This window comes from Ctenopharyngodon idella, chromosome 7 (genome assembly GCF_019924925.1).
Source record: "Ctenopharyngodon idella isolate HZGC_01 chromosome 7, HZGC01, whole genome shotgun sequence".
Lineage (NCBI taxonomy): Eukaryota > Metazoa > Chordata > Actinopteri > Cypriniformes > Xenocyprididae > Ctenopharyngodon > Ctenopharyngodon idella.
Window position 1 is genome coordinate 25,926,069 of NC_067226.1, and position 17,135 is coordinate 25,943,203.

Consider the following 17,135-nt stretch of genomic DNA (forward strand, 5'->3'; position numbering starts at 1 on the left):
CACACAAAAAGTATTCTCGTCGCTTCATAACATTAAGGTTAACCACTGCAGTCACGTTGACTATTTTAATTATGTCTTTACTACTTTTCTGGACCTTGAATGTGGTAATTACGTTGCTTTCTATGGGGGATTAAAAAAAACTCTCAGATTTCATCAAAAATATCTTAATTTGTGTTCCGAAGATGAACGAAGGTCTTACGGGTGTGAAACGACATGAGGGTGAGAAATTAATGACAGAAATTTCATTTTTGGGTGAACTATCCCTTTAAGACCCAAGTGCTGCTGTGTAGATTACTTGCAAATTGCAGTTGGTTACTGATTCCAAATTACAAGACAAAAATTGTAGTTAGTAATGTAATCTATTACATTACACATTTAATGTAATATAATCTGACTACTTTTAGATTACTTTTGACCTAACTCGTTTATCACATTGATTTGAAAAGGATAATCTTGTACTATATTGATATAAAAATACAAAGAAAAAGAAACAACATGGATTGCATTAAATATTACATTACGTCAGAGTTTCCCAAACTGGGGTTTGTGATGGAATTAAAAAAAACTAATTGAATCATAAATTTAATATCAAAATAAATCATTTTAAAATAAAAACAATCAAAACAAAACACTTTCCAAAAAATATTTAAAAAATTATTTTAAAAGTAAAATCACTAAAAGCCTTCCTTCCGCCGAAAAAAATAGTCCGACCGTGAACAGCAACAGAAGTTGCATTATTGCGCCACTAGATGGCGGCAAAGACTGTCCTTATGAGTCTGTCAGTCAGAAGCGAAAACTTTTATATTGAAAATACTGAATTGTTGTGAACACGGAACGGAACAAGACGCAACTGAAAAATGCTTTGACTAGCGCTGTCAGTCACTGGAAACCCCCTTAACTGTTAAAAGGACAGGACAATACATCGGACATTTAAACAGATTTTTATTATGAACATACCGACCTGAAGGAAAATGCTAAATCTGAATGCAGGTAATAAACTCGCACACTCGATCTCTTTCTCACAATACTCTTCTACATAAAACAGTAAGCTTCAATGAACAATATCAATTGAGAACATACAGTTTACGTTGCTAAGAGTGGTTGCTAAGGGTGTTGTGTAGTGATACACAGAACCGTTGGGTGAAGCGGTCATAGCCGTGTTTTATCGTGAATAAAACACAGCTATTGACCAATCAGAATCAAGGACAGGAACTAACCGTTTAATAAATGGTTAACGTTACATGGAAACACCTTCGAGAATGTATATAAGCAGTAGGCTTTTTTAGAAAGGAAAATTTAAAAGATAAAAAGCAGTGGTATAGGGAGAATCAATGAATTATGAATAATTTACTGCCATTGTGAGAATAACATGTAATCAATCAACAACAGATTGAACGGAAGCAAACAAATAACAAGTGAGATTTAAGTGTACAAAGTCAAGTCGAAAATGAGTCTAAAGTGGACATTAGGTGAAACATAATTTGTCCTGCTTCAAAAACAGAGATAAAGCAAACAAAAGGGCATGAGTTATTTTATTCAACCTGCTCGGTCTGAAACAGACCTTTCTCATAGTCATAGCTTTGATATACTGTGTTGTGCCGCAGCTCAAACTATTTTTAACAGCACAGTTAGAGTATTTCATGAATTTATTCAGGTTCTTTATTGTCATTGTTATAAATAACAACGAGATAACATCAGAGAATCCTGTAAAAGTGCAATAAAAGTCCATAAAGTGCAATCCGTTTGATGACACAAATAGCCTGTATGAAGTGTCATTTCAAATTATACAGTTTATACTTTGTATAAAGTATAGCCAGTTCATAACTACATGACCTCATAAAAACTATTACACTTCGTACTCTGTCGATCTATCTTTCTGTCTGTCTCCCTTTGCAGCTACAGGATGGCTCTGTAGAGGGCGCTGTTTATATACTCAACTTCCGAAGTGAGAGGAAGTTCTTCTGGTGTTCTATGGTGTCTGTGCATCCTTAGTGTCCATCACGATCAAAACACTGTACCATCTGCGCTGAGTGCCTGCGCTCTTCAGCATGAGCCGAAAAAGAAACCACTGCTATATGGAAACAGGACCGTCTTCTGAGTCCCAGGGCGCGTTTATGGACAACACGGGCTCCTTCAGCCGAGACGAGGAGGATTTCTCCGAGCTCGAGCCCGACGAGCAGCTGGTGTGCTCGGTGACCGAGATCACGGAGCACCTGGGCAGAAACATCACGGTGGTGCTGGAGTCCGCGCTGTCCGAGATACGCAAGCTGGTCGGCGTCCGGATCAGAGTCCTGAAGATGGAGCTCCGCGAGAAAACCGACGAGATCGAGCTGCTTAAGGCCAAGCTGGAGTCGACGGAGAAAGACGGGAGGGTTTCTAACTCCAGCACCCTGGACGTCAGGAAATCAGAGCATCAAACGGGCCAGAAATACAACGTCGACCCGAAGAAAACCAAACCCGGGACGCCCGTGGTCAAGAAGGAGAACATCAATGCCATCTGCGACTATCTGATGAAGGATAAGAACCAGCGGGGTGCTGCTGAAGTGGAGAGCGACCACAGCAGTCAGGCCTTTGGGTCCGAACGGGACATGCGGACCGAACCGCAGCCGCACGCGTCTCTGAGCCTGTGGACGGACAGCGGTTCCGCGGACACTGACGCAGACACGGACATCTTCAACATGCTGCCGTCCGCCAGCAAGCGCATGTATGACTATGAGTGGATGGCAGGGGTCGAACTGAACTCAGAGTTTAAAGGTACTGCTCAATCAATTACTTGTATATGTACTTGCATATTATATGCATTGCATTTTACAAATACATTTACATATACATGACGTTTACATATAGTTTGCATGCTTTGTCGTACACAATTTATGGTATGCATGCATTATAGTATATCATGAATATATGTGTATTAAGTATGCATGCATTGTAGCATAATATGCATGTATTGAAATATGTATATATCACAATACGCGAATACTGTATGCATGTAGTATGCATTTGTTGTAGTATATGCGTAGCTGCTTATAGTATGCATGCAGATGCCTAATATAAAATATGCAAGCTTGTGTCTTGCATATGTTTGCATGTAGTATGCATGCATTGTTGTATGCGCATATTTTATATTATACATGCATTATAGAATACATATAGATGCATATATGTATGTAGTATGCATGCATTGCAGTATGTATATACACGTGCAAATATAGTATTAATGTATGGTATGCATATTTGCATCTAGTTTGCATTAGTAGTATATGAACATTTGCACATAGTTGCTTATAGTATAGTACATGCATGTATTAATCTTTTCAAATGCTGTTGTTGCTGCAAAATTTTATGTGCAACTGTTTCTTGCTTTATACTTTGAAAATTTTCATGCCTGATCTTGTATGAAATTTAAGTACTCTACATCAAGTTTAATTGTATCAGCCTCGCTTCAGTTATTAAATTTTTTAAAAATAAAAAAATTAAAGCTGAAGATTGACTGAAAAAAATAATCAAAACCCAGAGGGTGTTGCATTTATCCCTGTTCTCCTCTACTTCTTTAGGTGATGCTGAAACAAAATGTGAAGATGTTCCTCCTGTGGATGAGGATGAAGAAAATGAAGACTCTGAAGGAGGAAGAGGAAGTCTGAGGTCGGTGTCTGACCATTTTCCTCTGGACACTCAGGGCTCCCCGCGAGAAGACAGGAGCAGCCCAGCGGAGGACAGTATGGACCGAATCGAGCCAGGTCAGTGTTTTAAAAGAAAGGGAATGTAGCAGTTTCAGCTGAATACAGCTGGGAATAATTATGTGTTCTGCTAACTCTTATGTGAACATTTAATCTATCTTTACTAGAGATGCACTGATACTACATTTTCAGCCAACACAATAGCCAATTATTTAGAATTTTATCTGTCGATACAGATTGTTTGATTTTCTTAAATTCTGTCCCAACTAATGCTGTAAACTATACAGGGAACCCTCTCATTTGGTACATTACTATAGTATTAGAAGTTAAAATTAACAACAGAGCCCAAACTAATATATTCAACTGCTTTTTAGCATTTTGGGGGCAGTCGTGGCCTAATGGTTAGAGAGTCAGACTGGTAACCTGAAGGGTGTGGGTTTGATTCTCAATACTGGCAGGAAATGACTGAGGTGCCCTTGAGCAAGGCACCTAACCCCCAATCACTCCCCGGGTGCCACAGCAAAATGGCTGCCCACTGCTCCAGGTGTGTGTGTGTTCACTACTCACTACTCCTAATGTGTGTGCACTAACTGGATGGGTTAAAGGGGCAATATGTAAGAATTTTGCAGTAAAATATCCAAAAACCACTAAGTTACATATTTTGTTCACTTGAGTACTTACAATATCCCAAATGTTTGCAACTATTTGTAAATCGTGAGAAAATTGCAATTTTAACCAAGGCTCCGGGACGTGTGAGGAGTCGCCTGTCAATTGTGTCATACCCGCGTTACCATCAGTTGTAGAAACCATAGAAACACCAAAGAGGCTTTAATATTTACATGTTTTAATAGGCAAGGGAACAACTGCTTTGATATATTTATTGACAGAAAACTAATTGTTGTTATATAGCTCAACACGTTTAGTCTTATTGTTTAAATCTAATTTTCTTGATTTTTTGCGAGTACCATGCTTTACCGTGCCTCAGAGAAAAACACTATTTTGTGAAGTAGCTAACATAGCATAATCAGATGCAGCTTTATTTTTAGTAACAGTAATAAAGCATTTTCTCCATCATACAATATGTTTTAAAATTAATTGCATGCTATTTATCAACACAAGCCATCCAGTATTTAATATGATATTCTAAAATCGATCTAGCTTACTGCAGTGTGCAACAAGTATCTCACAGCAGCCGGCAAGCGAACGCACAGAGTAACGCTATAACATTTTTAACACACTCAAATGTATCTAATATGATAAACAGAGCTGCGTTACCTCATGCTCATGACCAGAAAAGCGGAAGTTCAGCTGCTCGTGAGGCGTGTGTTGCGCAATCGCTCCAGCGGCCTCGTTCAGCTCCCACAACACTCGGTCCTGCTCTGCTTCATACTACAGTAACATTAATAATCGCATCCATGAACATGATTTCTTCCCGAGTCCTATCCCGATTCTTTTCCACCGGCCGTTGAGGTGAAGACCACATGTCCCAAGATTCCGCGCTCAAACTTGGTGTCATCAAGCTAAGCCTTTGTTTTGAATAGGCCTCTAGCGGACAGAAAATATTACATATTGCAACTTTAAATGCAGAGGACAAATTCTGAGTATGTGGTACGTCACTTTCACTTTTTATTTTCCAATGTAATAATTACACTCAAATAAAAACTAAAATGTTTATATACAACTCAGTTGTCATAAGGGAGTTTTCATAAACACTTGTCTTCATGATAAATTTATTCAAACAGACATATATAATTAACAGTAAATATGCTGCTCTCTAGTGTTTCTATAGCTAACTAACCAACTGTGAACATTGGATAACTTTCCTGACGTAAATGCAGCGTTAAAGGGATAGTCCACCCAAAAATGAAAATTGTGACGGACGGACGTTACCCATTACAGTTTATAAAGTTATAATTATGGATATTTTTTCTTATGTAATAAGAAATGTAATTTATTCCTGTGATGCAAAGCTGAATTTTCAGCATCATCACTCCAGTCTTCAGTGTCACATGATCCTTCAGAAATCATTCTAAGATGCTGATTTGCTACTCAAGAAACATTTCTTATTATTATCTATGTTGAAAACCGTTGTGCTGCTTACTATTTTTTGTGGAAACTGCAATACAAGAAAGAAACCTTTTTTGAATGTCAGTTTATAATTAAATTTTGATCAAATTAATGCATCCTTACTGAATAAAAGTATTAATTTCTTTAAAATAATCACTTGGTGTAATTGTGAAATATGAATTGATTTATTGACGCTCTCTTCCAGGTCAGCAGTTCTCCTCTCAAACCTTCATTTGCCCCTTCTGTGGAACTCTTTGCCCTGACTCCTCTTTCCTGGAGGAACACGTCAAGCTCATGCATCACGACGAGAGCGCTCTGCAGTCGCCGCCGGGCAGTTCTTCCTCTCGCGGGGAGGGCGACTCGGGCGAGGCGGGGCGAGCTCTGGGAGGCCCAGAAGGACCTGTTGGCAGGGGTGCACGGGAGAGGAAAGTAGAGGGCGGCTATGAGTGTGGCGACTGTGGGCGTCATTTCAACTATCTGGGCAACTTGCGGCAACACCAGCGCATCCACACCGGTGAGAAGCCCTTCGTTTGCCCTGAGTGCGGAGAGCGTTTCCGCCACGCCGCACGTCTCAAGAGCCACCGCCTTAGCCACAGCGGAGCCCAGAGCCCCTTCCCCTGTCCGCAGTGCGGTAAGGGCTTCCCAGTGCTGTCCGGACTGAAGCGCCACCAGCGTGTGCACACGGGAGAGAGCCCGTACGCCTGTCCTCAGTGCGGCCGCAGATTCAAAGAGCTGGGCAATTTATACACACACATGCGCATTCACAGCGGCGCGACGCCCTACTCTTGCTACCAGTGTGGGCGGAGCTTCAGGCATCTGGGCACATACAAGAGTCATCGCTGTATGCCGGCTACCCAGTTACCCAGCGGACACAGTCCAGCATGGCCGCAGGAAGACAAGGTGCAAACTGGGTGATAGCCAGGTGACAGATATGTTCAAAAAGTGGTTCATTACTTCCTCGACTGCTGGTTCAGGATCAATTTTAAAGTCAGATTGGTCAAAGAAAGATGTGAGAAAAGTCACTATGACAGTAAAAAAAAAACAAAAAACATCAGGTTTCATCATGAACAAGAAGCTGACTGAATTAGCTTGTTTTTCCTCATTTAAGTTTGTTAACGTCATATTTAACAGTAAATTGCTGCTCGTTAAATGTTCATTTTTGAAACATTTTGCAATAGTATCTTCCAACTTCCATACACGACATTTCAAAACTTCATCTTTTTATTCAGACTTTTTGTAAAAAGTGTTTCAGAATTCCTTACTCTGTTTAGAACTAGATAGCAGGTCCGCAAGGTCAGATTAACTGCCTTTCAAAAACTAATTTAACAGTATTTTAAGTTAATTTAAATAATGATACATTTATAATGATTCAGCATGACATGACCTCTTCCACCCTTTACAAAAAGTACCATGGTATCAGATTGTAATACAATGTTACTTGGATATATACACATTGTATTGAATAGTTTTCATATTCATGTAATATGTACACTGTTGTTCAAAAGTTTGGGGTCGGTAAGATTTTTAAAATGTTTTGAAAAACTTGTGCTCACCAAGACTACATTTATTTGATAATAAATACAGTAAAGATATAATAATGTTGTGAAATATTGTTACAAATTAAAATATCTTTTCGGTTTTATTATATTTGAATGTAATTTAGTCCTGTGGAGAGACTTTTTATCAGTATTCTTTGATGAATAGAAAAATTTATCTCAGCATTTATTTGAAATAGAAGTAACAATACTGTGACTTTTGGTCAACTTAAAGGTACAGTATGTTACCTTTTTTTTTTTCTTTTTTTTTTTTTTGTTCAGAATTGATATAACATTTGGTCTTATTCTGAATCACTACGGTACGCTTATAAGAAGTGTTTATATTCGGACTATTTTAGACCAGGCGAAACCTCAACCGCTGCGGAGGAGTAGCCCAGTACCTGCGTGACTCGTCATACATAAACAGAAGTACCCGCGGCTACAATGTTCTTCCGCAAGACTCATGAAGTTTTGCGGAAGAAATTAATTCCTTTTTAAAAACAACTTTTGAACACTAGTGTACAAAGAATACCATGGTGATGCAAATCCAATCATTAGTATCCAATAATCAAGTTATAATGTATAAGAAATGTAAAAGATAATCTGCAACGTACTAATTACTATTAGGGTTGACCAGCATACAACTGATGTAACATATTTTTTAATACAACTGAAAGTTGTTTCATTAACTCATGTTATTAAAAATCAGGTAGTTAACAGTGTCATTTTGAAAAGATATTATAGTCTCGAGCACTTTTAAAGAGGTGCCGTTTTGAGTGGTGCCATCGTGTGGATGGCTTATGTTACTGCATCGGTATCACCTGGGCAGTCTGTACCTGTATCGAATTTCAATTTGTTCCAATTATGTGATCTCACTATTAACGCGTTTTTTATTTATATTAGTGAATTTGTTTATATATGTCTACCTGTATTTTAACAACTTATACGTTTGGGAAAATATACCTGAATGGAAAAATATGGCTTTAGAAAAATTCTAAAGCCTGTTATTCTGAAATTAACTTGGACACACATAATGATGGAAATGACTGAATGAAGTACACCAAGTGTTGGAAATGCTAGCAATGCATCAGATGGATCTTTGGATGCGAGATTTTTTCCCCCCATAGTGCTGATCTCAAGATATCCTGAATGTTACACATTAAATAGCACAAAACGGTACAATTTGTCATTTGAATGATCTGTACAAAGCAACCTGAACTTTAACTAATAAATACTCTTAAACTATGGTTCTAGTTGTTTATGTATTTATAAGCGGTTGTTGACATCATGACATGTTATCAAAGCACATTAAAATAACACTTGTGTATGAAGTGATGTGTTTGTTGTTTTTTTGTAACATGATTTAAATGGCTATGGACACAAATAGTGATTGACACAGGCTTTGACAGTTTGAATGCTGCTGCAGTCATTTTTCCTGGAAATGCCTCTCAGGTATGCGTTAGAAAAAGATGCAGTGACTTAAGTGAAGGGGATATGTACGACAGGAGAGACTGAGAAAGAACATCCAGACATGGGTGTTAGAACAACTATTTTTCATTATTAGAGGGTGACAAGTCATCGTCAGTAATCCCGACGCCTTAATAACACACTGCCAGCTGAACTTGTCATCTCTCCAGGAGATTGCAGGGCAGTGTGTGATTGAAAGAGTGTTTTCCAAGAAAACACTTTGAGGAGAAGCAACAATTTCTCGCACACAGAGACTACACAAGTAGGCTATTCAAAGGGAACTGTTGATATTTATTGATGAAATACAACCAAATATAAGGGCACAATTTGATTAATATATATTTTTTAAAATAAATATATGTTTAGCTGTGTATTTAAGGCATCTTTTGCTTTCATCAAATGCTTTGTATTAATCATCTTCAAAAGAAGAAATGGTTTTGTCAGGCGCTTCATATAGCTAGGCGGCCAATAGCTCTTATTCAAAGCAGCGCCATCTTTAATTTTTAACGTGAATGAAAGCAAGACGGTGAGGGATAGACATAGGCTACATCTCTTCAGTGGGTTGTAGTTATTTAATGTGTTTTTGGATTGTTCTGCTGACGAAACACTGCAAAAAAAAATAGCTTTCCAAGAAATTTCAGTAGACAAAAAAGTAGACAGTTCCCAGCTAGTGCCAGCATTTTTTATTTTCACAAAACTTTCATGGCCCCCAGAATATTTTGCTTTATGAATATCTGAACAGAGCTTCTGCTTAAAAAAAACTATACTTTCTAACTGCATGCATTCTTATTTTTAGCAACACGAATGTGGGCAAGATTCTTAAAAACGCAACATTTTTGAACAAAAATACGCGAAAATCTTGTTTTTGTCAGTCTACGTCCAGATCGGATTCAGAATGACAATCAAAATGTGGTCTCCCACAGTTTTAAAATCGTTTAAGATTTGGAAATCGTTTAGTGCGTAGCAGCCTAAGCAATTTCTTTCTGCTTCTCCTTCGCCTGTGTTTTATGCTGCCTTCACATGCTCTTGGAATTACTGTAAATACAAATTTCCTAGGTAAAAAATTGCAAATGAATGCGCTCTCATGTCAAAACTTCAGAAGTGAGAATTATCAAATTTCCTATAGCACATGAAGGCAGCATTAATCTGGAGATTCTGCACTCTTTCAGAAGATGCCCCCTACCATATAACATTGAAAACATGGATTGAAGTAAAATTCCAAGTGGGACTCGCTGCATCCTGCAGTGAACATCCAACTCCGCCCACAACAACGCCCATGCCCAATACGTCACTTTGTGACTCCCCCGTTTTGCCCCGGAAACCTGATTTATTGTATGTAGGTTTCCGACTGAAAGGGTTTTTAGGCGTAAGGGTAGGTTTTGAGTGCGTTTCAGGAGTAAGGGTAGGTTATGAGTGGGTTTCAGGTGTAAGGTAGGTTTTAAGTGAAGAAAGTGAAAGTGACGTGACGTAGTCACTCGGAATTTGTGCACACACACACACCGTGAACACACACCCGGAGCAGTGGGCAACCATTTTTGCTGTGGCAACCGGGGAGCAATTGGGGGGAAGGTGCCTTGGAGTGGAAGAGAGTGCTGTTCATTTACTCCCCCCACCTACATTTCTGGCTGAGACTCGAACCTGCGATCTTCGGGTTACAAGTCCGACTCTATAACCATTAGACCATAGCTGCCCCCCAAAAAGCGGGTTTAGGTGTAAGTGTAGATTATGAGTTGGTTTCAGGTGTAAGGGTTGGTTTTAGGTGGGTTTTGAGTGGGTTTCATTGCGATCTGTCATAAAAAGAGAAATAGAGTAAATGATAAAGAATTAGGTATGAGGGTTAAGTCTTCTCGAAGCTCAAACTCAATGAGAAGGCGCGATTTTTCCCCCCAAACCACTTCACCAGAAATCCTGCCCTGCAGCTATTTCATTGCTTAAGGTTACAGTGATGGGCAGGTTTAGGGATCAGTGTTTGGTGTAGGCAATCAGTACTGTGATTGACATGGCCGATAAAATCTTAAGAATCGTCTGCAGGACAGCATTGGCCTGGCTTCTGACGTCACACTTGAATGTGGGCCGGGTTGGGTGTCCGTCGCAGGCTGCAGTGAGACTCTTCTCGAAAATTCCATCAATGGAGGGCAAAAAGATCATCATTTTTTCAGATAATGAGAAACAGTTTCAGTTAAGTATGTCCACTTGGTGTATAAGAATGAAAAATAATGCAAATAATATTTGTAATAATTTGCTCTAAAAAAGGACGCCACCATTCATTCTGAAAGGAAAACATTGAACAGCCTACTTGCTAAACCAACAACACATTTTCATTAGTTCAGGCAGTAAGCACTTACCAGCCTATAGTTGCATTACAGACACAATGTAAACACCTGGGCTCTTATTGTGGAACTGCAGGGCATTTAGGGACACCTGAGAAGGGTCTAATTTTATCAATCCTGATAAGACCACATGTGTGGGCTGTTTGCTGTAGACACAAAGGGTGAACAGCCGCATTTATTAACTAACAGTAGCAATGCTAAACAAAACCTCACTTACCTACTGCAGCCACTTTCCATCACAGAGTCTGTGAGGGCTGGAACGGGAACAAAACAAATACATAAGTAGTCTTTTCATACTTTGAGTAACTCCAGGCTATCTTCTTTTTTAATTAAAAGGGTGAAGCATCATTTCACACTTGTAATTTTGATAGTGTGTAAGCAACGCTAAACACTGGCCTATAGCCTACATATTGCATGCTGTGTTTATCCAATTAATGATACTGACACCGTAAGTAAGAAGATAATACGAGTAATTTTCACAGGAATGCCCCAGGGTTAACAATTTTACCAGCTAAAAATTATTCATTAGGGCATTTTTATTTTATTTTATTATGGTTTTTTTTTTCTTTCTTTTTTTTTTTTTTTTAACAGCACCCACTTAATTTTCATTGTATGGAAAATAGCAACAACAGTCACTCAAATTTTATTTATTTATTTATTTTTTTGTATGTTCCATTATCAAAAACGCATGTATACCAGGTAGAAACAGTAAATCCATCTCGGCTGACAATTTCTGACTGAATCACCAACACTTTAATTTATTGTATATACACCGATCAGGCGTAACATTATGACCACCTTCCTAATATTGTGTTGGTCCCCCTTTTGCTGCCAAAACAGCCCTGACCCGTTGAGGCATGGACTCCACTAGACCCCTGAAGGTGTGCTGTGGTATCTGGCACCAAGATGTTAGCAGCAGATCCTTTAAGTCCTGTAAATTGCGAGGTGGGGCCTCCATGGATCGGACTTGTTTGTTCAGCACATCCCACAGATGCTCGATTGGATTGTGATCTGGGGAATTTGGAGGCCAAATCAACACCTCAAACTCGTTGTTGTGCTCCTTAAACCATTCCTGAACCATTTTTGCTTTGTGGCAGGGCACATTATCCTGCTGAAAGAGGCCACAGCCACCAGGGAATACCATTTCCATGAAAGGGTGTACATGGTCTGCAACAATGCTTAGGTAGGTGGTACGTGTCAAAGTAACATCCACATGGATGGCAGGACCCAAGGTTTCCCAGCAGAACATTGCTCAAAACATCACACCTTCTTCCATTGCTCCGTGGTCCAGTTCTGATGCTCACGTGCCCACTGTTGGCACTTTTGGCGGTGGACAGGGGTCAGCATGGGCACCCTGACTGGTCTGCTGCTATGCAGCCCCATACGCAACAAACTGCGATGCACTGTGTATTCTGACACCTTTCTATCAGAACCAGCACTAACTTCTTGAGCAATTTGAGCTACAGTAGCTCGTCTGTTGGATCGGACCACATGGGCCAGCCTTCACTCCTCATGTGCATCAATGAGCCTTGGCCGCCCATGACCCTGTCACCGGTTCACCACTGTTCCTTCCTTGGACCACTGCAGACCAGGAACACCCCACAAGAGCTGCAGTTTTGGAGATACTCTGACCCAGTCGTCTAGCCATCACAATTTGGCCCTTGTCAAACTCGCTCAAATCCATTTTTCCTGCTTCTAACACGTCAACTTTGAGGACAAAATGTTCACTTGCTGCCTAATATATCCCACCCACTAACAGGCGCCGTGATGAAGAGATAATCAGTGTTATTCACTTCACCTGTCAGTCGTCATAATGTTATGCCTGATCGGTGTAATTTACTGGCATCAGGGAGCCGCTATCAATATGCAGGAGACTCCTGGACCTTCTGGGAGAGGGGGGACGTCTGCCATGCTAAACATAAATAAATGTCATTTATTCCTGTCTGCATCCTGGAGAACAGGGCAGGGCTGAATATGGGGTGGGGCTACTGTGTTGCTCCGCCCCATAATTGACTGACAAATGGTGTTGACATAATGCCTTCAATTATAAGGATATTAGTGAAACTAATGGTGAGCTTGTATTTTGGCATACAAATGGCCTAATATTTAAACAAAAGATTTTTTTTTGGTTGATTATCGTCAGCAGGAAATTTTTAAAGAGAAATGAATTATGAAATAAATAACATTAGCAAGACACACTTACATTTAAAGACTTTTACTTCACTTCATTCCAAAGCTTAATATCTGGATATCAGAAAAACTGAATGGAGCGAATCAAAATGACCCAAGAACTAGTTATGTATATGTCCTGCATATTTTTGAATGTTTGCATTTATGATGCATCGTGCTTAACCTTGTTAAGAAGTTTAGACATATTTATACATGCTAATAATTGTTGTTTAACCTTAAAAAATTCTGTTCTTCAAATAAAAGTTTAGTTTAAAACAGATGTTTAGGGCATGTACAGACATTTCTTCAGGTTTTCTTCTCGTTTTCATTAGATGCTTTTATAAGGCAACAGCATTTTACCTGAGTGTACTGAAGGCATGAAATATTGGATTGCATACTTCTGTTTAGTATTGAACGTTCACCTTCACACTGACACAAGCATTACACAGTGACAGGGGCCAAGATCAATTTAAAATGTGACTTATTGATGTATGAATACAAGCACATCAGTGCACTTATGGTTCTATTACATGGACATATTCAGCTAAAATACACCATAACATCTATTCCTTTGCAATTTTAAAGGACATCTGCACGTCTGTTAAAGACCATAATTTTCCGCACCTGACTGTAGTTACACTCCATTAACTGATACAAAATCCTCAGTGGTGCATAAAACGTGCCACATCGCCAGAGCAATCATTTATGGTTGCTTTCTAGACTTCATAAAAGATGAATTTATCTGATGAAATCTATTGGAATGTGTTGTATAAACACAATAAACTAGCCCATAAATGTCAGGCTTAGCTGATTGCACACACTGGGAATGAATGCCTTTTCTTTACGCCATTTTCTGTAGGACAAACAGAGAAGGTGGCTTTCCATCGGGTCTTGTTTTATATTAAAATATAAAGTCCAAAAGGTAATATCAAAATTTCAGTTTACCAGTCATAATATAACATTTCACTACAAAATGTCCCTGCTGACCAATCAGAATAAATTCTGTAAATGGGCATAAAAAATTGTGCGCTTAACTGAGGCATGATACATTTTTTATTCAATAAGAATATATGCACATAAACTACGATGGAAACACATATACCGAATAAATCCCTTGATGCGCAACAAAAAACTCACTTGACTCAACATTCGATGTGATTAGATAACTGGACTAACCAGCGGACCAATCGCATCTCACCGCATCTCAAATGTTAGTAAATGATCACTCTGAAATGCCTGAGCCAAAGCCTGTCATCAAAATGATTTGGTATAATGACCTCCCAGAAGCATCTCACCTGATTGCGTTCACAAACACCAGCATCCAAACACAAGATAATTTCCCATGATTGGACGATTTTGTTCTCTTGAACACATGGGATGGAAACGCTGCTTTATCCGCAAATGTTTTATGTATTTTGGAGTATTCGAGGTGGTTTTTCGAGCATTTTGTCAATATAGTCTACATATGTAAAGCAATACCTACAATTTCTCCCAGTTTTCTGCAATCATTTTATTTGTTTTTCCAGTACTATACAATATCTGTAGAAATATGAATGAATTGAGGTTGTTTACCAAGTTAGATGATGAATACTGAATGGATGACAAGTGTTTATCTGAAATTGGTAATAAAATCCAATCAGCTACAAAAGTATTGCTGTCATGAGAAATATGATCTGCAAAAGACAGAATTCTTCTACTGAAATTGCATTCTTCAATTATACAACAGACTCATTTGATTGAAGGTTGTTGATTCATACAAACTGCACAAGTGTAGACTGATGTTAAAGGCACAATCTGTAACATTGTTTTTAACAAAATATCCAAAAACCACCTGCACAGTGTGATATATTTCATGCAGCTGTGTACTTACATTATCCCAAAAGTTGCCAAGGATTTGTATATCCAGATAAATTCCTAATGGATAATAAATAAATAATGGCTCATCCCTTGTTATTGCCGCCTATAAACGATGTAATAACCGTGCTATCCCCGGGTTCCGCTTAACTATGGCAACTAATGTGGACAAAACGGGAAAGTGTTGGTTATACAGCATCTAGCACACCGCTAGATGCTGTGTCATTCAGTCATCACGGATCATGATTATTCATTGGCGAGTATAGAAAATTTTGAGATGGAGAGAGCTTTGCAACAAACTTGGACTTGACAGAAACTCCGCTCTCACATGTTTTAATAGACAGGTAAGCAAATATATATTATTTATTGTGCAAGTAATAGTCATGTACAGATGATTTGAATAGATATGAATGTCAATAATACCACATATAAACAGATATGAGGTAGATTCACTTAAAAAACTATCAAGTGTTCGTAATTAATTACATAATTCTGTGGGTTATGCTGATGAAATTACACGTATTGCACTTTGTTTGTACCATGTTTGTACCATGTTTGTCTGGCCATGAAATTAAATACAGTATGTGTTGCACAAAAATATTTAGCCATTACTTGCAAATACTGTGGGTTCATTCAAATTAACTTTTAGTACGATTGTTTTACACACGTAAAACTGCACAGTATTAACCCACCAAATCAGTGGACAAATAGTCACATATCAGTAACAGGCTAATATAACATTAAATTTCACGTTCCTTGCAGCGAATTCATTATGATGACATAAAAAAGTGTGATCAAATGTACAGATAATACAAAAACTAATTCATTACCTCATCCGTGAACATGATTAATGAATTCCATACTTCTCTGCATGGTGAAAACGACATCTCCCATCCTTCCGCTCTCCTTCACAGCGTCATCAAGCTTCGCCTTTGTTATTGTTTTGAAAATGCGACCTCTGGTGGTGAAAACTTACACAGTGTGCCTTTAAACATACTGATGACAGCAGAATACATTTAGAAGAAAACAATAAGAGTGCTTCCATTGGTTTCCTGCAAAAATATCATCTTCAACGGCACAATTAGGACATGAAAAGTAATCAGAGAAAACCTGCTCTTCTCACAAAAATACGTCTGCATTAGTATTTGTATTTGTACCACTCCGTGTCTCTACTCTACGTGTCTAATGCAGCTTTGGTTAAAGTATCCAGGCAGAATCATAAATCCTTCACATTTCTGAGAATTCTGAAAGGTTACTGCTGAGCATAATCTAATGTATTTGCTTTTATTATTTCAGTAAGCCCATACATGCATTGTGTTCTCTGGGCGAAGCTCTGATAATGCTATAAGCCTGATGTAGTGTCTCGAAGACATTAACTTATGTCAAGAAAAATATGCCAAGAATTATTTTATGAATTCATGATGAATTGTAGCTATTTATTGAAAACATAACTTCATTAGTAATATAGTAATATATATTAGTAAAATACCTCATTAAACCTCTGCCTAATAATAGCCACAACATCACATAGCTTTCAGTCCTTTTAAATGGATCTAAAAGGCTTGAGTGATTTTTTTTAATGTATATTCAGACTTTGAATTGACAGTGGGAAGTTAATTAGAAACTACTTTTCATTTACACACAAAGCGATACATGTAAAAACGTCAAAGCTCTAAATGCGGACAAAAAGAATATGAAAAGAAAATATGACAGGGAAAAAACCCTGAATATCATTTTGACAGAACAAATAAAATTTTCACAGTTCAATATCCAACTGTCCACAGCCATCCACTTACATTCTGTAGACAATCAAAAGAACATCTACAGAACGATCGTTTATAAAAGGATAGTTTGAAGCTTTCAAATAATGAGTTTTAATGGTAGACCATCAATTAGACGATCAGTCTTGACAGATACAGCGCAGTGGCCACTACAGAAAGTCAGAGTGCATTAGAGAGCGAAAAGAAAGGAGAGTTTGCTGTGTTTGTCCTGAAAATAGAATAAATGTGTATGTAATGAGACAGATAGATTAG

General features: G+C 38.4%; 1 protein-coding gene across 1 annotated transcript; it reads left to right on the forward strand.

Annotated features, from left to right (window-relative positions):
• The first annotated feature begins 1,032 nt into the window (after nt 1–1,032).
• znf16l (zinc finger protein 16 like) lies at nt 1,033–8,613 on the forward strand. Its single transcript, XM_051900983.1, has 3 exons — nt 1,033–2,754; nt 3,558–3,740; nt 5,953–8,613. The coding sequence occupies exons 1-3, from the start codon at nt 2,049–2,051 to the stop codon at nt 6,660–6,662; spliced, it is 1,599 nt and encodes a 532-aa protein (XP_051756943.1). The 5' UTR covers nt 1,033–2,048; the 3' UTR covers nt 6,663–8,613.
• Nucleotides 8,614–17,135: the final 8,522 nt, after the last annotated feature.

Coding starts and splice junctions, on each gene's coding strand:
- znf16l (XM_051900983.1), top strand. CDS start 2,049: ATGAGCCGAAAAAGAAACCACTGCTATATGGAAACAGGACCGTCTTCT. Junction 2,755..3,557: donor ACTGAACTCAGAGTTTAAAG/GTACTGCTCAAT, acceptor CTACTTCTTTAG/GTGATGCTGAAACAAAATGT. Junction 3,741..5,952: donor TATGGACCGAATCGAGCCAG/GTCAGTGTTTTA, acceptor GCTCTCTTCCAG/GTCAGCAGTTCTCCTCTCAA.